Source organism: Lissotriton vulgaris, chromosome 5 (genome assembly GCF_964263255.1).
Source record: "Lissotriton vulgaris chromosome 5, aLisVul1.2, whole genome shotgun sequence".
Lineage (NCBI taxonomy): Eukaryota > Metazoa > Chordata > Amphibia > Caudata > Salamandridae > Lissotriton > Lissotriton vulgaris.
Window position 1 is genome coordinate 1,064,155,155 of NC_141693.1, and position 22,196 is coordinate 1,064,177,350.

A 22,196-nucleotide genomic window follows, 5' to 3' on the forward strand; every position below is an offset into this window, starting at 1 on the left:
TGCACTGTATCAATCTGTACATCGACTCATAATGTAAATGAGACAGAAAGTGACCCCGAATTAACTTGTTGAAAACGAAATTTGACACATCTCGCTGAGTATCTGACAGCCAGTGCTCTCTTGAGCAGATGCAAGGGACCACAGAGTTCAGAGCTTTGGCCCAGTGTACTTTGCTTCTCACCAAGAATACCACTTTTTCCACAAGAGATCTCAGCATTGCAAGTATGAGTTCAGCACCTCGTATGGTATGTACTCTACAATTAACGGCTGGCAAACAACCTCCGTGTAAAATACACATATTACTTTTACAGCAATGGGACATGTCTTGAGATTTAGAGTGCTCCCTAGGTTTCATGTTGCAGTCCAGGCATTCCGTTTCAGGTGGTGTGTTTATGAGTCACTAGAGGAGGTATAAACTTTAACTGGAATGACAGAGATAGTGTTTTAAGCAGTGTTATAAAAATGCTGGGTATCATGTAAATGCACCCATTCAATAAAAGAATCCCTCCTGCAACCAACCAAAGTAGATCTCTTTGAAAAAGATATGACCACATCATTATTACAAAATGACACCTTTGTGCAGTGCTTAATGTGTGCCGGTGATTTCCGGTACTCGGCACCAGCACTTAATTGTCAGCACCAGCTCTAGTGACAGTCCACCACATGGTGGTGCTCTTTTTCCTATTTTTAGATGAGCACAACAACTGTGTTTATTAGGTCAATATACATTGAAAATGAATAATACTTGTCTCTCATGCCATTATTATACCTGTGTGTAGCCTGAAATAGTCTGAATTGTCACACTTGTAGGAGTGCGATGGTTAGGTGTTATGTTGGTACTGCCATTGGCACCATTGGCAGGGTAGGGGTGGTGCAGGCTGCAGTGGCCTTCTGAGAAGGGCCCGGCACTTCATTTGTTTTTTAATTAAGCTCTGCCTTTGTGGCTTGAAAAGAAAATGTCTCTACTATATTGAAGGGTAGGACCCTACTCCTAGAAGTGCTCTAGACTTCTGTTGTGTCCTCTTCGCTATCACAGACTAGTGCGCTGATGAGTACAATTGCAAGTTTCTTAAACAACTGGGAGCCAGTGTCTGGGTCTTTACATAGTGCTAACATCAGAACACACATTCACTTCAAGACTAGTATTGAATGAACATTGAACACGTGCAGTTGGTACCTGAATGGGCGCTCTCGGTCACCATCTTTGTTTCCACTGATGCCTTCTTGGGGATAGGGAGCGTGTTTGATGGGGAACGAGTGGGGCTGATGCTGGAAGACCTGTGGCCCTTCACCAAGCGTTTCACGTCGTCTAGTTCGGTCCCTGGCAGGGAAAGCAAATTTCTATTTATAATGTGCTAAATGATCTAAATCAAAGCAAATTTACATCAGATAAAAGGATAGGAAAAAAATAAAAACAATATGAGTTTCAGGAGCAGCCACCAGGCAACAGAGTGTAACTCAAAGTTAAGGACTCATACAGAAAGCAGAATTAGGAAGATTAAAGTTATGGCCCACCCTGATCTCCGGGGATCTTATTCCCACGTTGGAATCGAAGCGGCTGTAGTGTATGAAACAACGCCAATGTGTCATATCAATATTCCCTCATTTCAATTTTATCTAAAATATTAGTTGAGGTTTTTTTCATATTTTATTTGTTTCCTCATTTATTTATTTTAAAGTAGGACACCATCAGAATTTCCACCCACCTCACCTCAAAGGGCCCTCCTTTTTAAATGCTTCCTTTATTTCAGTTCAAGTATTTGTAATGCTGGCCATCCTGGATATATTGTGAGCATCTTTGGTCTAATCGTGGTCATTCGTGGTCACTCCTGGCATAATGGTTGTCACCTCTATAATTACGGAATCCATATGCCATATATTGTAGGCTACCTGGGCGTTATGGCGCCCACACTTAGTACAATGGTGATTACCATTGAGATGTTGTGGATACCATTAGCTTTAAAGTGACCCTCCCTGTAAAGTGATGGTGAAAAAATGGTACGTGAGACAGATTCTAGTGATGTGAGTCAACTGCACATGCGAGTACCTGATAAAAATGAATTGGAACTTTGATGCTTGTGTACCAGAGATAAGTATTTCCTAAAACTGAAAATTAGTACTTCGAGGCAAAACTATTTTTTCAGCAAATGACAAAGTTTTTTGGGGAGGAATTAAGTATAAGATCCAAATTAAAACTTTTAATTTGATAGCAGTGTGTGTATTTTGTGAAGCTGATTTTTTTTTAGACAAAAGTATTATATTGGCTTCATATATTTAAAGCTGATAATTGAGTAAGAATTAATACTAAGTCGAGGAGACTTATTCCTGATGTTTTTTGCTTACGACAGAGAGCACTTCCTCCAAAGGCTGTTATAGTTTTGCTCATGGGGAGGAATGTGATATTGATAAATTAAGCCTTTTATGATATTATCTGCAGTCTCCGCTCTCTGAGTATGTATGATTGGCGTAACAACTTCCAATGCCTCATGCTGTACAGGTCTTTTAATTTAGCTACACATGCACCCAGGATTTGGAACAACATCCCCATATCCATCAGCACCGCCTTAACGCTGCTCCAATTTTGGAAAAAGTTGAAGACGCTCCTCCTTAAAAGATACTTCATCACAACACATACACTGTCCACAAACCAGCTACTTTTTCCTTGTATTTCACCCTGTACAGCGCTCTGCTGCTTTTTGACTAGGTTTGCCCTATAGAAATACCATATGCAGACATATATGCATACATACATGTAGTTCTGCTGAGTCTGATATGCCTGAGGAGTAACTCTGCTATATATGAACTGATATCTGTATTTGACATTTATATTTACAGCCATACCCCTTCCAAGTAGTTTCTTACTGCTGCCCTGCTCGATGCTCTCACTGTTGGTAATCCAGTTGTTCTTTGGTGACTAAGGGCCAGAAGTACAAAGCCTTTTTCCAGTCACAAACGGACAGATTTGCAGAATCAGGCTGTTTGCGACTGAAAAAATGCCTTTTCTGATGTATAACATGCAAAATCCAATTAGGAAACTTGTTACCCAATTGCAATTTGCATTTGCAATTTGGTATTTGCAAGAGGCATATTTTGGACGTCCCTTCCAAATACCAAATTAGTATGGAATGTATTACTGTTTTGTGACTGAATTTCGGTCTCAAACAGTAATATTGTACTACCATTTTTAAAGTGGTGGTAACACATTCGCATATGGGGAGGGTCCTCGGCGGACCCCTTACCCTTTGAGAATGTTGATAAAATATTTTTTACAAGCAGGCAGTGGTCCCACGGACACTGCTTGCTGGTCAAAAATTAAACTTCAAAGTTTAAACTCCAAAGTTTAAATATATCCCATTTTCTTTTAAAGAAAATGGACTGCATTTAAATAAAAAGATTGTTTATTTAAAAACAACCACAGACATGGTGGTCTGCTGACCTTAGCAGGCCACCATCCCTATGATGGCTGAAATTCCTATTGGGTTGCAAATTGCAACCTATCTCACTAATGTTCATCTGGTAGGTCGATTTGCGACCCACTATGAATCGATAATTAGAAGTTGTACGTTTTCTTACATGAGGATTTGCGATTTCCTAATTGCGATACAGTAAAATCCCAATTTGGAAATTGCAAATTCCTACTTTTTGTACATCTGGTTTTATACATGGTAAGCCTAAAAAAAGTGGTTGCTATTGTAATCGTGTCTGATGTGGTCACAATTGTAATAGTGATATTTATTTGTAGCACAGGAAGAATTGTATTGACCTAAGTTTGGAAAACCCTGTGATTGGGGCATCTAGATGTTCCTCCACACATTACGCGAGGTAACCAAGTGACTTAGTGCAAAAAAATGCCACACACCAGACTCTTCAGGAGGAAATGATACCCACAATGCCCATGGCAGCATATCTTTACAGCTAGAGCAGGATACAAGCAGCAGACTCTCCACCTTGCCTATATCTCATTTGCCAGGTGATGCTCCATGCAGTGTGGCGGGTTGAGGCCTTGACTTCTTCAGAAGCGATCAAAGTGGCAGCTTGTGTCTCAGGAGGGTAACTGGCTTTGATTTAGTGGTTGTTGTGGGGAAAAACATCCCAGATACTTACATCTGCCTGATGGTGAGGCACTCTGAAGCCGGACACGAATCTCACTCTCTGAAAAAGACAAAAAGGCCAATGATTAATTCATAGCTACACCATGCCTCGAGTTGGGTAAGTGAAAAAATCCTTTTGTACGCAGTCATTACATCGCGTACCATTACTACGCATGTGTTACAACGCCTTTAGTATGCAAGTTATTACTTCACATGCGCTGTTACAACACATGCGCAGTAATATGGGAGTCGAGGAGGCAGCGATGACTGCTCCGGGCACTCACCGAGGAGATACAGGTAAGAGGGACTGTTTAATTTTGTAGGGTTTGTGTTTGAGGAGTAGCGTTGGGGGTCGTGTAGGGTAGTGTTTGTGTGAAGGTACAGGAGAGGGGGATGGGGTAGGGTCATGCATGGGTTAGTGTTTTAGGGATTAGTGTAGTGTTGTGGTGTTTGTGTAGTGTAGTGTAGTGTAGGGTAGTGTCGGGGGTCTTGCAGGGTAGTGTTTAAGTGTAGGGAGCGGATTGGGGGTAGGGACAGGGTATTTTGTTTTATGGTTTAGGGTACTGTGGTAGTGTTTGTGTGGAGTAGGATAGTGTATTAGGGTTTAGGGAAGTGTCAGGGGGTCGTGTAGGGAAGTTTTTGTGTGTAGGGGCAGAACTGGGAGTAGGGGCAGGGTCGTGTTTAGGGTAGTGTTTTAGGGTTTAGAGTAGTGTTGTAGTGTTAGTGTAGTGTAGGCTAGTGTTTTAGAGTTTAGGGTTGTGTCAGGGGGTTATGCAGGGTAGTGTTTCAGTGTATGGGATGGACAAGGGGGTAGGGGCATGGCCGTGCTGGGGTAGTGTTTTAGGATTAAGGGTAGTGTAATAGTGTTTGTGTAGTTTAGGGTACTGTTTTAGGGTTTAGGGTAGTGTCAGGGGGTCCTGCAGGGTAGTGTTTAAGTGAAGGGGATGGACTGAGAGTAGGGGTAGGGTCGTGCTGGGGTAGTGTTTTAGGGTTTAGGGTAGTGTAGTAGTGTAACTATTAAAAACGTGCGTAGTAACGGTTTTTGCTAAGAAAAAACTATGTAGTAATGGCATGCATACTAATTGCATGCGAAATAACGAGTCATATTTGGTAAGTAATGTATGCTGTCAAAACCTGGAAAAGCTTTATTGCGGCCTAGTGTTTTGTTTCCTGTAAACCCCTATTAGATATCTGCTAAGCCCTTTAAACATCCCTGCCCAGGCCCTACAGGTGGGCAGCAATAGACTCAACAATGCAGTGAAAGGTGAGTCTGCGGATCACTGCTCCTGGAGGCGAGGAGCCGCTGACACTCCCTGGAAAGCGCTGTGCCTGGAGGTGGACCGCCGGTTCAACCCGCTACCTTCCGGATTGATATAGGATGTCACCAAGAGGTACGCCAACCCCACCCACCCTGGCACAGCAGCATTGTCATTGCATGGATTTAATCTAGGTCTTCCTTCTGACAAAGGTACAATGCGGAAGGGATTGGGGTGGGGTGTTGGAATAGGAACCGTTTCTCACATGTTTTCAGAAGGTTTTTGTTCGCACTTGTGATGAAACACCCAGAGGGCTTGGGCTCATGAGATGGACTGAACCACAAAGTGTATGGTGTGTGCTGGTGTGTTAAGAATAGCCGGGCAGGAAGAGGAGAGCGCAGCCCAGTGTGGTATAAGAATATTGTGGCCTAAATATCCCCTGAGAAAAATATCGTATCTTCCATATTGTTTCGAAAAATATCACCCCCAATGATGTTAATAGAAAATATAGATGCAATGCAATGGATTGAAATGTTTGCAAACGACATTTAGGGCTCGATATTTATGTCAGTCGATATTTTAGTTGTCAATATTATGGATGTTCTGACATTCCTATTGGTGGATTAGAGAACCAGGGGAATGCCTTTCTGTAGTGCTCTGGGCCGCAAACAGAACAACCTCCCTCATGAAATGAAACTATTTCAGCTTGGAGGGGGGAAGGGGGAGGGGGCTGCTTGTCCAGAGCATAGTTGTATCTTAAAAGATAGCATCAGTGTCTGACTTTTTCCAATGCTCTAAATTAAGGAATGCTTACACTTTAAACTCACGAGGCAGCGGTGTTTCTCTTGTTGGTGCAGTGTCTTTATTCACTGGATTTTCGATCATCAGTATGATTGAAACTATTAACACGGGCACGAGAATGGAAAGTGTAACGCAATATTTGTCTCACGTTCTTTGTGAATGGTCAAACACAGAAGATGAACGGTAGCACCGCCCCCCGCCGGACTGGACAATGGTACGCGCTGACACGTCGGAGAGAAGATAATGAAAAGCACGCGCCCCCGGAAGAATGACTGACAGACGGGCCTTTCAGAGGGACACATAAGCTGTAGCTTGATCCCTCGACCTTCATATCATTTTATGCAGGTGTAACGGAGACCGGGTGCTTTCAGGGGTCAGAGTTGACCAGAAGGCCAGACACAAAGAAATACACATCAAACCACTCTTTGATGATACAGTTTCCGCTCTGTGAGCAAACTGAAATAAAATTGCTAAAAAATGCATGAGTGTCAAATAAAGTATACGGGGCATTAATCACATTCCAAGCAGAGCACAATGCACGGTTCCGCAACAATGGCCCTTCCTTTAGCGATAGAGTAAATCAATAAAAGTGCATCGCTAATGCCAGTAAAAATGCACTACTATGTGCACCTTAATGGACATTCCAATTTGGCGCAGGTGAAAGAGCAGGTACATGGCAACAGGGGAACGAGCAGATGAAAGCACAGAGCACCTGGAGGCCATGTTGGAACGGTATGGGCAAGGCACCTGGGGGCCATTGCTGCTCCTACGAAGTGGGCGGGCCAACAGACTAAGTGAATGTCAAGGACACACCTGTCTCATACATATGCATAGAGGAATGAGCTGAGTAGCCATACGCTGCCCGGCTGGTCCTCCCACAAACTGCAATTCACATACGTAATAACAGGGCCTGCTGAGTGTCACGTATGAACATTCTATCTGTGCATAATAAGCAGGTATAGTTGCATGGCTGTGAGAATCTCTCTCATTGTATAAGAGTGAACCGCTATGACTGAATTCAGCAAACTTTCTTCCTCCACCCCTGCAGCACCTGGAAAGAAAAACGCCATCATCGTCTTCCTCTTTGCCTTCCTCCTCAAAAAACCATTTAAGCCTTCACCACCCTGAAGTGATTTTTTGCCCCTTTTTTGCCCAGCCTCTTCGACCTCTCATAGACGAGACCCAACGATGCCGAGCTTTACAAATCAAAGTTAGGGAATTACATCCCGTTCCTAAACGAATCAGGGGGTTCTGTGCAGCCCTGGATCTGAAGGATTGCAACTGCTTCATTTCCCGTGGTGTTATTCAAAATGGTGACTCTCCCGTCCATTTTCACGCTGACCCTTCCTGGGAACTACACGGTATTACTGGATCTGAAGAATGCTTATCTTCACATCTCGATCCACAGTAATTGAAGTGCCAGGGTCCTTGTCAGGAGGTTACTACAGTTTGCATCACAAGCTGCCCCTGCCAGAGCTGCTAATGACAGTACCATCACAACTAACTATCACACTCATACAAGTGTGACAATTCAGACTTTAAATATACATTAAAATGACTAATGCATGCTGCCCATGTTATTTGTATAGCTTTGTCTGGCAGGTATTAGTGGTTTTAATGTATATTTAATCATTAATTAACTCTTGTTGTTTTCCTCACAAAATTATCCAAAGAGCGCCACCTTGTGGCAGGCTGTTTTAAGAGCAGGCGTTGACAATAAAAGCGCTGGTGCAAATCACCAAAAACCACCGGCTCAAATTAAGTAGTGCCGGTCCATAAACAGCTGCAAAGTTTTCCTTGATTCTGAGTCCTCAATCAGCATTATCAGTTCACACTTCTCCACCTCAGCCTCTTGTCAGCTTCAAGGGCAATTACTAAAGTTTTGCTCCAATGATGGCTTTACTCCATTCCAAGGGAATCAAATTGTTTCCTTATTAGGATGATTGGCTAATTACTGTATCTTTTTTTCTGAGGAATGCCAATCAGCATAGGTTAAGCCTTTCTTTGGTAACGATCAGTTTATGTCCTTTGTAATTTCAAAAGATTGTCTCCCTTACAGTCAACCATGGATTGATCTGTTTTTGGCTGAGACCAGTGCTCTACGTCAGAGAATGTGCTCTCTTATTTAATCTCCAAGTGTATGGGGGAAGGATGTCCTGTCAATTTCCTGGCCTTGAGAATTTCTATATGCCTTTCCCCTTTCCTCTAAATCCAAGGGATTTTCGGAAACTTCACAGTGAGTGGGCAGAATGTTGGTTGAGGTGTCTTGTTTACCAAGATGTCAGTGGTACCCAGTTCAACTAGCATGCTGTCCTCCCTGAATCATTCCAGTCTTCTCATCCCTACTACTGTTTCCGTCTCTGTGTCAGTCAAATCTCAGCCATCTTCGCTGGGAGCTTGGCTCTCGAGAGGTTTGCATTAGACTGATCAACTAGTGTGGTTTTATGAATTCAACAGTCTAGAAGACCTGAAATGCAAGAAGAGTTACTCTAGGCACTGGTGACTTTGAAAAGTGATCTACAGACACTTCTAGTCTAATTCTGGTAATTTAGGAGATGGGATTTGCTAGGCTTAGCAGTTTCCATTCTTAAGAGCCAGGAGGCACCAATTACAGTTTTAGAACAAGTAAAGCATCCCTCTTCCTCAACACTAAGTAAATGGATTTGTTTTGCTATAACTTCAGCTACCAAACAAAGTGTGTTCACTTGCTGGGTACAAACCAGAGCTGCTTAATGAGAGGCATACCCACTTCATGGGCGGAATTTAAAGAAGCACATCTGAGAGACATATACATGTTGCAACATCGGCTTCCATTTAACCGTTTCTTTTCCCTTATCAATTGTAGGTGGGGATAAAACGGAGATTATTTGGGGGGTTTGGCGGCTCATGTAGTGAGTGCTGGCACTTTATGATTTCAATTGCTTTCGTTAATCACATTCATAAACTCAGCATCCAGAGATTGTTGTGGTAAAACACAGATCCACCACTAACTCAACAACACGCAGCCTGCTTAATCTCTTACTCCCAGCCATTCCCATAGAATCATGCAAGGGTCAGTCTTCAGAACCTTATGTCTTGCTGACTTACTCAACTACCTCAAAGCCACTTCCTATTAAGATGATGTCTTACCCTCGCGCTATATATTAAAGTTCTCTCTGGGGATACTCTCTCACCCTTAGTCACTTCAATGCTTCCCTCACTCAGGGCATCATCTCAGAAGCTCATACGAAAGGCCAGATGTTTACACTCCTAAAGAAACGTACACTAGATCCTAACAAGCTCACCATCTTCCAGCTCATCACTCGCCTATCATTCATCGCAAGATCATTGAAAAAGCAGTCTATATTTAACTCAAAGATCACATCAGTGATAACCATCTCTTGCACGTCTACCAGCCTTCAGGCTTCAGATTGCATTTCAGCACAGAGATCTCTACCTAACACATTGTAGGCTATGCTCTCTTGACCACAGATGAAGATGACCCCTGCTCCTGATATTTCTGCACCTCAGCTACCTTCGACACAGTTGACCTTCCCACACTCATACGCACCTCGGGTCTAGAAACGGATTCAGAGTTGGCCTTTGCCAGGGTAGCGCCCTGGGCGGGATGAAATTTGGGGCCCTCGCTGCTAGCTAAGAAAATGAGGCAGTGGGGAGCCCTTTTAGGGTTCAGAGGTTAGCCCCTGGTTGATTGCTTCAGAGTAGTGATTGGCCTCTGTACACATATCTGCACCACCCCCCACTCACCTGACTTAGCATCTCCCACTGGTGCCAAGTTGTTTGTTGGTGGGGGTTAATAAATAGTGTGCGTTAGCAGGGTGTGAGAGGAGATGGGAATGCAAGAAAGCAGTGGGTTGTTGAAACCAGTGCCTGCATAACCTTAATGCTGACAGCTCCTTGCACCCCTCTGAAAATTCGTACTCTAGGCCTGGGCCCAGCTCGCCCATTTCACAGGTACACCCCCAGTTCCCATAAGATCCCTATCACCTGTGGAGTACTCAAGGGCCCCATCCTGTCTCCTTTCACTTCCAAACGCTACATGCAGCTCTTCTTACAGATAACAGCATCATGCTTCGCCAATATGCCAATGATACACAGCTATACTTGAAAGTCTTGTCTGCGTCAGACAACTAATGCCTCAAACACTGCCTGCACATTATACAGATTTGCATGTCCAGTGGCTAACTAAAGCTCAAACCAACCAAAACTAAATTAATGTTATTTGCTAATAAAACAAATAAGAAACAGTACAAACTTGACTAAATGACAAGAACCTTGGTAACTTTGAACTCTAAACTTTCAACGAATGCCAAGTCACTTGGATTCACCCTGGCCACCAACCTCACCTGCAAGGCACATTGTCAAAAAACACAAAGACTACCCGGTACCAGCTCTCTTGCCTAAAGAAAGGGAAACTGTTTCTTTCAGAAGGTGACTTTAGAACTGCTGCTGTTCAAACCCATGTACTCTTGCATCTGGATGGTGGTAACCCCATGTCTCACGGCCTTCCAGACTCCATCTTGGTATCCCCTAATGGTATCCTACATTCTACAGCACGTCTCAGAAGAAATATGGTCACATCATACCATCTCGATGGTACTCCATTGGCTCCCCTTGCTGGCCTGCACCAGGGCCGGCTCTAGGCTCATGGTGGCCCTGGGCAAAGAGCGTAGGTAGGGGGCCCGGAAGAGGTGGTCCGGGCGGGGCGGAGCGCGCAGGCCAGTAAAGAGGGGAGGGGGTCTGGGTGTTTAGTAGTGGAACAGAGCCAGAGGCCGCCAAATCCCTGCCAGGGGCCACCACGCAAATATGTATCCATCCTCAGAGGATTAATATATTAAGGATATATATTGGCGTGGTGGCCCCTGGGGTTTGGTGGCCCTGTGCAGGTGCACAGCTTGCACATGCCTAGAGCCGGCCCTGCCTGCACCATTCGTCCAAACCAGCTGCATCATTTACAGAACCACCATAACCAACACCCCGCTTATTTTGCAAAGAAGCTCACGATCTTTGGTGGTTCCCGTCACACTAGCAGCCAAGACAGAATCATACTGAAGACTAAGTAATGCAAACACGAAAATGCAAGGCAGCAGGCTATGCACCCAGCCAGGATCTGGAACAACATCCTCATATCCCTCAGGACCGCCCCAATCCTGCGCCAATTTACAAAAGAGTTGAAGACTGAGCTGTCTGTAGCACTGTACATCGCAAAGCATTAACCATCAACAACCCAGCAACATCTCCTATCACACGTCTTCATGCTTATTACCCCGAGTCTGAGTCTTGTTCGCCACACTCCTAATCCACACCCACTGAAAGGGCAATACATGAAGTAGTGGGGGCTAAACTTTCGAAACTTTTTTTGTATGCTGATCAGCGAGGTCTCATCCAGAGTTTTAGAAAAACTGTTGTAACCAGCCCCCCGTCCTCCTCTCCATAATGCAAGCAAGGAAAATGCAGAGACGTCTGTATCATGCATGGTTCCTTAATTCCACGAGGTGGCGCTCACGTGAAGGTGTTGAACACCATCCGGCCTTCCTATATTGAAAACGGTGTCCAAATGCTATTGTCACGATAAAAAGGCTTTCTTTTCAATCGCCAAGAGCTCCTTCTTTTTGTAACTCTGTACTTGCTGCATAAATTGACATATTGCAGCTATTGCAGGCAGTGATGAAATTTATTTTTGAAAGCATGTCTTTGCATCAACATGGAACACCCAACAAAAATGAGCACGCAGCCTGGAAAAAATGATGATCTCTAGGCATTGAGAAGTTTTGCTGAAAGAGAGGTGTGAGACTCGTTTTAAAAAAAGAAGTCCGTACTTCAAAGAAGCAAACTTGAACTGAAAGCGCACTCTCTAAAAACAAAACTGCATGCTTAAACCAAATGACATAGCGCAAATTAAGTTTTCACTTTTCAAAACGTTTTTGCAAAAATCCTTGTTTCAATCTTTTTGTTTGTTTGTTGCTAGAGCTCTATTTATCAACAAATCACTTTTCATTATTCTTCAATGGTTTGGCACAGTTTCATTTAATAGCTGCTGACCTAATGAGTTTACAGGACATCACTACTCCACTTGTGTTTTCTTATTTTTTCCATCACTAATGATTTTAAATCTTTTCGTCATTTGCTACAAATAACAAGTGGCCATTTTGTATTTTTGTTTTTTTGTGTTTAGTCTCTGTGTTCGAGCTAAACTCGTGTTTGCATTATGCATATGGGAATAAAAATGTAAAGCAACAGTATGACATGCGGATCAGACTAGGACAAACCTTCCTAAAATTCAACGTGAATTCACAAAATCAGCAAATATTGGAAGGAATTTTGGCAAAAACATTGACACAACCAATAGGTCTCGCCTGCAATGTTTAATGTTTTTAGTCATGCTGTACAGCATTGCGGTTGCTGTGCAGAATGTTTCATAAAAAAAAAAATACAATGACGGTGGCTGCCACGTCATTTTGTGGGTGCTTGAACGCATTCAACACAAATGCACATGCCTAGAAAAGGGCATGGGCTCTTTTATTTATTTACTCATCTGAGAAGGATCGGTAAATATAGAAAACAGTGTGCAAGAAACTAGAGTGAAAGTGTTTTTGTGTGTGTTTTTTAAAAATGAATGGATCAGGAGTTTTTGGAATAGGTTGGGGACAGGGGGCAGCAGGTGCAGCAACCTGGGTGGTGGGGTGAAGCAACAAGGGGGTGTGGGAGATAGGCAACATAAGGAAGAGAATATGGGTGAAATAAAATAGCGTGGAGCGCAGAAGAAGCACACACAGGGGTGAGTGTGCAACACAAGTGTAGGTGGGGAGCAGAAGTACATGGGTGCGAGAGATTGATGAGAAGGGGGCAAAGCACATGAGGGAGGCAACAGGAAAACACATGCGCTCTCAAGGAGTGTTAAACAAAAAGAAAATAGCCGTTCCCTAAAAGTAAGCAGAGGAGGCACAGAAGCCAGTCAGTCAGAGATAGTAAAAAGGCTAGCTTGTCTCCTTTCTGGTGAAGAATTGGCTTGGTAGTTTAGTCTGCCCTGTTCCCATGATGCACTGGGCCAGGGACAGACTGATTTGCATATAGCCAGGTTCTGAGCTGGGATGGTGCAGTGAGATAAATAACGGTGATGGATCAAGCCCTGATCTTTGGACTGGGTAAGAGTGGTCTGCTTAATTCAGACACTCTGTTCATCACCACCCCCTTTTCTGAATCGTTTTTGGCCACTATAGGTGTGGCAGGGTATGCTCAGACATGAGTCCCTTTCTCACTGCACCATCAGGATTCAAGCAAGCCGGGCCGAAGAAGGCTGAAATGCCAGAAACCGGCCCCCGGTAGCTTGTCTCCTTTCTGGTGAAGAATTGGCTTGGTAGTTTAGTCTGCCCTGTTCCCATGATGCACTGGGCCAGGGACAGACTGATTTGCATATAGCCAGGTTCTGAGCTGGGATGGTGCAGTGAGATAAATAACGGTGATGGATCAAGCCCTGATCTTTGGACTGGGTAAGAGTGGTCTGCTTAATTCAGACACTCTGTTCATCACCACCCCCTTTTCTGAATCGTTTTTGGCCACTATAGGTGTGGCAGGGTATGCTCAGACATGAGTCCCTTTCTCACTGCACCATCAGGATTCAAGCAAGCCGGGCCGAAGAAGGCTGAAATGCCAGAAACCGGTCCCCGGTAGCTTGTCTCCTTTCTGGTGAAGAATTGGCTTGGTAGTTTAGTCTGCCCTGTTCCCATGATGCACTGGGCCAGGGACAGACTGATTTGCATATAGCCAGGTTCTGAGCTGGGATGGTGCAGTGAGATAAATAATGGTGATGGATCAAGCCCTGATCTTTGGACTGGGTAAGAGTGGTCTGCTTAATTCAGACACTCTGTTAATCACCACCCCCTTTTCTGAATCGTTCCCTAAAAGTAAGCAGAGGAGGCACAGAAGCCAGTCAGTCAGAGATAGTAAAAAGGCTAGCTTGTCTCCTTTCTGGTGAAGAATTGGCTTGGTAGTTTAGTCTGCCCTGTTCCCATGATGCACTGGGCCAGGGACAGACTGATTTGCATATAGCCAGGTTCTGAGCTGGGATGGTGCAGTGAGATAAATAACGGTGATGGATCAAGCCCTGATCTTTGGACTGGGTAAGAGTGGTCTGCTTAATTCAGACACTCTGTTCATCACCACCCCCTTTTCTGAATCGTTTTTGGCCACTATAGGTGTGGCAGGGTATGCTCAGACATGAGTCCCTTTCTCACTGCACCATCAGGATTCAAGCAAGCCGGGCCGAAGAAGGCTGAAATGCCAGAAACCGGCCCCCGGTAGCTTGTCTCCTTTCTGGTGAAGAATTGGCTTGGTAGTTTAGTCTGCCCTGTTCCCATGATGCACTGGGCCAGGGACAGACTGATTTGCATATAGCCAGGTTCTGAGCTGGGATGGTGCAGTGAGATAAATAACGGTGATGGATCAAGCCCTGATCTTTGGACTGGGTAAGAGTGGTCTGCTTAATTCAGACACTCTGTTCATCACCACCCCCTTTTCTGAATCGTTTTTGGCCACTATAGGTGTGGCAGGGTATGCTCAGACATGAGTCCCTTTCTCACTGCACCATCAGGATTCAAGCAAGCCGGGCCGAAGAAGGCTGAAATGCCAGAAACCGGTCCCCGGTAGCTTGTCTCCTTTCTGGTGAAGAATTGGCTTGGTAGTTTAGTCTGCCCTGTTCCCATGATGCACTGGGCCAGGGACAGACTGATTTGCATATAGCCAGGTTCTGAGCTGGGATGGTGCAGTGAGATAAATAATGGTGATGGATCAAGCCCTGATCTTTGGACTGGGTAAGAGTGGTCTGCTTAATTCAGACACTCTGTTAATCACCACCCCCTTTTCTGAATCGTTCCCTAAAAGTAAGCAGAGGAGGCACAGAAGCCAGTCAGTCAGAGATAGTAAAAAGGCTATGCTCAAGAGGAGGGACAACAGAAGACGGACAGGCTAAACAAGGAAAGCCATCCACTAAATAGCAAGGAAATAAGAGTGACAGTAAATCCAACTAATGGTAAGCAATGGTTGGGCTGCAAGTCCCTGTATGTTCATGGTAAGGTCATAATATATATTTTACAAACAGACAGCTTGTGCTATCTGGTAGGCTCGGCCTAAAAATAAAGCGATTTATAGAGAAACAGAACTTTGGTAAAAATAGTGGAAAAAGGGTCCTGCATTTTTGTAAACAAAAGAATATTCAACATTACCATTCCCTTGTGAAGAGGGTATGCAGAGAGTACCAGTGCACAATTCAGCCTGAGAGTGTCCTCTAAGCCCTACCAACTCAACCACCCACCACCCACCATATTCAATGTTTCTCAAGGAGTCTGCATAGGGAAGCCCTTTCAGAAAAAAATGAGAATGCCGGTTGGCCACTATGTGATGACCATATGATAGACAAGCGAGCATTTTTTTACATTTCCAAATCCAGCCCAACAAACCTGGCGTCCCTGACACACAGAGGGGCAGATTTATGATAACTGGTGCATCCCCAGGGATGCGCCAGTTATTTTGCGCCGCTGCTCCGCCACCCATGGTGCGCCGCATTTACAATGCGGCGCACCATGGTGCAAAAACGGCACAGATGTGTGACGCATCTGTGCGGTAAAGGTGGCGCATTGCTGGAGTTGCGTCGCAAGCGCGACGCAGCTCCAGCTAGGCTCGGGGTGCCCTATCTGTCCAATGCTGCGTCAAGCCTTACGCCTGCTTCAAGCAGGCGCCGGGTTTTGACGCAGCATTGGCCTGAAAGTGACTGAGTGAAATCTTATAGATTTCACTAAGCCACTTTTGCGAGGCGCACCTGCCCCGGAACGCCCACCCTGCGCCGGAACGCCCACAAGTGGCGCAGGGCTTTACAACGTGACGCATCTGCCTAGATGCATCACATTGTAAATGGGTCGTAGGGATGCGCCACATTTACGCCGCAGTTGCGTGACGCAAATGTGGCACATTACCAACATAAATCTGCCCCAGAGAGTTTTCTTCCAGTGCGAGGTAGACATCACTTGCTTCTTCCTGTCAGGGACCTGCTGTTGATGACCGTCTTAGTCAGGACACAGTGGATATTACATCTGATGTCTCGCTCTAAATAGGGCAAGCCTTTCAATGCCATGCCCACCACTCGATGCTGGCATTTCCATGAATGTTAGGGTTTTTTCCCCACTCCCAGAGCTGACATTGACCATAACTGCTCTCCCACACGCTCTAAATGCTACAGGGAGAAGAGGATAGCTGACAGGGAATCCACCAATTTTTGGAGGTTGGCCCTTTAACAGCAAACTTCCTTTAAGTGACGTCCTTATTCTGCTTAGGTTGTAATGCTGCTTAGAATCAAAGACTTTGCGCAAACCAGTGCAGGTGCTTCAAGCATCGCTGTTGCTTAAATGCGCCCTGGATCAAGATGCTACTTGTTCAATATTGCATTAAGAATGTCTCAGCATCAAATTACTTGTACTTTGTTTTTTATAAATAGTACTGTAGCTTAACAGAGAGCAGTATCTCTGCCTTAAACATGGGCCCTAAATAAGAAAAACAACTGTAAACATCCAGATGGTAATAGAAAATTCATCTGTTTTTGGAGGAAGCGCCCTTCGCTCAGTCCACTGAAGGAGTTTTTCATCGTAAACTCAAATGGGGAGGAACTTCAGTTCAGATTTAGCATTTCCTCCAGAAATCGGTGGATTTAACAGCACCCTCAATTACTGCTGCAGTCTTAAGAAATCTTTATCGATCCCCAACATAACCCCTATTGTAATATACTTGAAAAACATTTCACCGATTTGGATTAAAGTGTCAGCAGTACCTTAGAATGCTGTTTACATTCTGGAAAACCCAGTGCTTAATTTGACCCTGTGGTTTCCGGTGCTGGGTACTGGCACTTAATTGACAACACCAGCGCTAGTGACCGTTTGCCACAAGGTAGCGCGTAAAGATGACCACAACAGTTACTTTATAACTCAATATACATTAAAAATTACTATTATCTGCCATCCAAGCCATTCTTATAGTTTGGGAGTCTGAAATAGTCAGAATCGTTACATTTGAAGTTGTGTGATGGTTAATATTTGTGTTTTTAATATCAGTGGCATCATGGCAGGGGCAATATGTGGTGCAAGCTACAGTGGCCTCCTGACGAGAGCCCTGGCACTTATTCTTTTACAAATGAAGCACTGGCAAAACTTGGTTTCTCTGAATGGGGGCTGACAGGAGGATCTCTGCGTAGAGCAGAGCAAGCAACAGAGACGAAGGACATGTGATTTGGAACTTGCAGGCCATCAAAGGCTCTCAGCAGCTCCATCTTGAACCTGACCGATGTCCTCTGAGAGTCGGTGTAGGGGGAGGAGGGTGTGGCGTGAGGTCAGCTACTGACGACAAAGGGATGAGTGCAAAAATAACGCATCAGCATCTACTTTAGAAATAACCTCACACACGCCCCAGGCCTGCAACCGGGGAAAACCACTCAAGTTAGTGATAGGCAAGAAGTCTCACCTCTGCTTTGGGTTCTTCCCCTGGTGTTGGAAGATGCTGTGAAGAGAAATAAAACAGAATGAGCATCAAGAGAAGGAGCAGGCCTCGAAAAACCAACAGCACAGCGCATGCATCTGAAAAGAGCAGCGTGAGGGATCTTTAAACAAAATGGCCAAAGTAAGCTTGGCTCCCAAGTTTCATTCGTTTTTAACCTTTCCCATGTGCACCTTACCCTGCTTGTTTATTTATTATTCATCTTCCCAACCGTTATCACATTTATTTTTGAGTCTTCAAAAAAGGAAGATGGGACATTTTCAACATTTAAATTCCATGCTACGTCTGTATAGATCCCTCCTTCATGTCAGTTATTTTGTGGAAGCTGATCACGCGTAATTGCACTTTTTCAAATAGAGTCTTCTTTGCCATATGTACATCGACTTCCCTCCATACATTTGCAGCGGGCCTTACGACACCAGAACTGCTTGACTATAGAGAGTGTATACGCTACCTCATAGGAATGGATCATGCCTTAAAGGTTCCCTAGTTGAGGTTTATCTATAATTGGTGCAAAAAGCTGAAGTTAATAAAACTCTGGGATACCCCTGAACAAATTCGCATGGTAGACAGGCAGGTCCTAAAATCAGCACACTGGCACTAACTGTCTGAGTGCCAACTCAGAAAGGGTCACCTGGGCCACCTGACTGATAGGTTCCTTGAGACCAAAACTGCCCCGGCATTTGAGCATCACTTGGATACTGTACTCCCCCCCCTTCCCCACACCCCTCTTGCTAAATGCCTTTCCTTAAGGTTTGGTTATAGCTGTTTGCCCTTGAGAACTTTTTTAAAATTAAATCTTTTTATTAAACACCATCGACAAAATTCACCTTTGTAATACACGAGCAAGAGACATTGTCAATATCAAACTTACAATCTGGTACACAGTTAATCAAATAGCATTTTACAATACTTGATAAATCAAGGGGTCTCGAGAGTCTCAGCGTCATGCAAAGGAACCGTTGGAGTGCAGATATCGCCTCTGTATTGGTTCCAAGGCCCCCACACTCTATTCCATTTCCCAGGGCACCCTCATGCTACATAGACCGACTTCTACCTGAACATACACCAATATAGGTCCTCCTTCCACTTTCCCAGTGTAGGTGACTGACGGGCCCCCCAGTGCTGTGCAAAATTCAGTTTCGCATTCTTTAGTGCCAGAGTGGCCCATTGTGTAGTATGAGAGGTGAGATCGGTGGGTTCTCAAATGTTTAGAAGGCACCTGCGAGCCTCGGCCGCTGGTCGATATGGAGTACCTCCCGTAGGGTGTGATGTATGGCTTGCCAATATAACTGCATGTGCACACAGATCCATAAGATATGCATAAATGTGCCGATCTCCCTGCACCCACGTCTGCACTCCCCATTTTCTGCTCTGCCCATGCGCACCAAGCCCAGCCCTGTGATGTAAATCCTATGGAGTATTTTGAGTTGTATCAACCGTAGCCGTGCCTGGACTGCTACTTCTCTCGGGGAGGAGACCGCCACCTGCCAGTCTTAGGCATCCAATTCTAATCCATCTCTAACCCAGGTCTCCTTCAACGATTGTAGTGGATCTGCCATATTATTGATCAGCTTTTTGTAGATCAGGGAGATGGATTTCTCGGGGAGGTGGCCATCAAGCAATCTATCCTCCAAGGGAGAGGCCTCCGGGAGTGTGGATTTACTGGTAATGTGGGTGAGCAAGGCATGCCGTAATGCCCTTGAGAACTTTTAGCAGCACCTGGAATAACAGTCAAGCTTCTGTTTTATGCCCAGTACGTGAATTGGGTCCACAGTCATTGGATCACATTTTAATGGTATGTCCTGGTTACCATGACCTACGGCATAAATGGCTTCAGCCAATGTGCTTGAATCTAGGGGATACACAGTACCAGCTGGCTGTGTACATACTGAGAACAGACACACCAGAACCCATTGTTTTTTCAGTAAGTCGCTTTCTTCTTAATGTCTGGTATGAACGAGAGAAGGTTGTAAGATTAACATTTAGATGAGGTATGTGTAGTTGTTTAGTGCTCCCAGTACAAGCAATAAATGATATGGGTAATTGTTAATAACATTTTAAAGCATATATTCTAAATAATTTTAGTATTTCAATGTGCTATAGGATGTTTTTTGACATGTGAGAGATTATTGCTGATTTCTGTGTTTTATCATGTTTTAACCTATTGTTTTAGGATTTTATTTTCAAACGAAAATTGTTCTTGATGTATTTTGCATACTTTGATGGTATGAACTACCAAATAAAGTATTTTGAATGAATGAATGGCACTGATTTTTAGTTTTCACAAATGTTCTATAGCAATGGTTCTTACCCTTATGACTTCTGTGGACCTCACCTATTGATTGCTGGAACCCAGGGACCCCCTTCTGAGTCCTTACAGGAAGCCGGGGACCCGAGCCTAACCATTTTTTATGATTTAAAACTCAAAACAATGCACACAAAACTGAAACAAGCATTCATCAAACAAATACAAAAATGATTAAATATTGTATCTCCTTCTTGAACAAATGTCTAAAAAGGAATCTGAATTTCATTTAATTACCCATCCTATGTTTTGCTTGATGCTTTTGCACTGCTCCCACAAATCAATCGGAGGAGGCTAATATCCTTTTTTGCCTCTAGTTCCAAATTCCTTCACATTTACAGAACGTTTTAAAGTTTTCAATTTTGCTTCTTTATAAGCAGGCACGGCCCCCCTGAGTGGGCTTCGAGGACCCACAGGGGTCCCAAGACCACAGGTTAAGAACCACTGTTCGATAGCAAAAGTGGGTTAATGAACATTTTGCGGCACTAAAGCAGGATGTGGCCTCTCTTACGACTTTCGGAGCCCATTCCATTGAAGTGCCTCCGGTGGACAGAAAGTCATGACTCTAAGGTCCCGCTGTCCCACCATCGCATGCAATCTCACCACCCACATACTAACCCATTCACAATCAGCTCTTACCCACATACAGCATCCATGAGTCGTGGCAAAATGATGCAAGGACCCACTGCGCGCTTCCATTCATACATGTATATTTTAAACATGCAGGAGGATATATGCTCTTCATCAGTGTGCTGATCACTCTCTTTGCAGGCTGACATCCATGCAGGCCATTAGAATCTACCAAGACCTCCTGCAATAACATCAGGAGCTTCCATCTGCCATTGAAGAGCAGAGTACATCTATCCAACTATATGATGCTTATTGTGTATGGACTTCAACATTTATCGAAAACAGAACCGTTCCCGATAAAACGTCATGGAAAGTCGAAGGACTCTTATCAGTGAGAAGGCATCAGGATAGATATTGTATGGCACAGACAGAGGTAAAGCTCAAGAGATCAGGGATACCCCAGCGGGCCACCATGGTATAGATATGGACTGCCTTGTTAGCAAATTGAAAGACTTTCCAACAGGTTAGTGCCACAGAAAATCTGGAAGTTCTGGGTAATAAGTCACGTGTTGCCCTAGAAGCACATGGGTTCTGACATGAACTATCTAAATTTCCTTTTTTGGACACAACCTCTTCAGTTGAGCTTTTTTACCTGATCTAGTTATCAGCCCTCGTTATAATGAACTCCTAATTAAAAGACAACAGCTCTGAGACCAGGATATACTTCTACTGAGACCCAGAGGACATAATGAAATCAAACATTTATTTGTTCATGAATATTTAAAGAGAATAATATTTAGATACCGGGTGGACATACCATATTCTTTTCTGCTGAACTCAGGGGAGGAGTTTCCACTTGAACTTCCTGTAATGAAAGGATAACAGAATTTGTTGAATAAATTAGTTTCCGAGATCTTTGATCTGGAATGTAATGCCCCACCTTGAGAAAAAATTCAATAGTACATTTTCTCTCTGCTTTGTAAACACTCAACTGCCCATGAACTGGCAGCTGGATGCTAGGGTGAGTTTGAAGCCAGCCTAGAATAGGTCACATACATGACCAACTCATGTTGCCAAATGTCACCTCTAACCCGTACCTTCATATCCTGCCTGGCGGTGAGACTTTCTCTCAAAGGTTGGACTGTGCAGGCTCGGAGATGGCGCCCTCCTGCCACCTGTCCCGGCCATGGAGGTACTCGTTTGGCCTCTTGTGGTGGTCGCTGAAATACAGATCATAAACAGAGATGTGTTATTAACGTGGTATGGAGACCACTGCGCTCCCCTCGAATAATCACATTGATGAACTACAGTGTTATTATGGAATATAAAGTGGCAAAATGGAGCAAGTACCCGGCCCACTTCACACAATGACTGGGCACTCATGCTCTGGAGAGTGTTTGAACGCCAGGGGCCATATTACTTATAAAGCGCACATTTCCTGTCTGCGCCCTGGTGCACTTTCAAACAGGCGCACCGGGCGCAAACAGGGAATGTGTGCCCTATTCAATTGAATGCGCCGGCCTCAGGGCAGTCCTGAACTCACGCTGTCCTGGGGCAGTGCATTCAAGTGAAATATGGAGCGGTGGCCTCAAAGATGCTCCATGTTTCACTGTGCAGGCGGCACCCACCTGCACT

General features: G+C 44.4%; 1 protein-coding gene across 1 annotated transcript in view; it reads right to left on the reverse strand.

The window, feature by feature from the left end:
- Positions 1 to 22,196, reverse strand: part of COL17A1 (collagen type XVII alpha 1 chain) — a 189,336-nt gene that overhangs the window by 131,446 nt on the left and 35,694 nt on the right. Inside the window, exons 5-9 of the mRNA XM_086922741.1 lie at positions 21,659 to 21,781; positions 21,379 to 21,426; positions 17,651 to 17,686; positions 4,105 to 4,152; positions 1,178 to 1,321 (exon numbers count right to left, since the gene is read on the reverse strand). Coding sequence (XP_086778867.1) covers positions 1,178 to 1,321; positions 4,105 to 4,152; positions 17,651 to 17,686; positions 21,379 to 21,426; positions 21,659 to 21,781 — 399 coding nt within the window. The remainder of the gene's footprint in view (positions 1 to 1,177; positions 1,322 to 4,104; positions 4,153 to 17,650; positions 17,687 to 21,378; positions 21,427 to 21,658; positions 21,782 to 22,196) is intronic.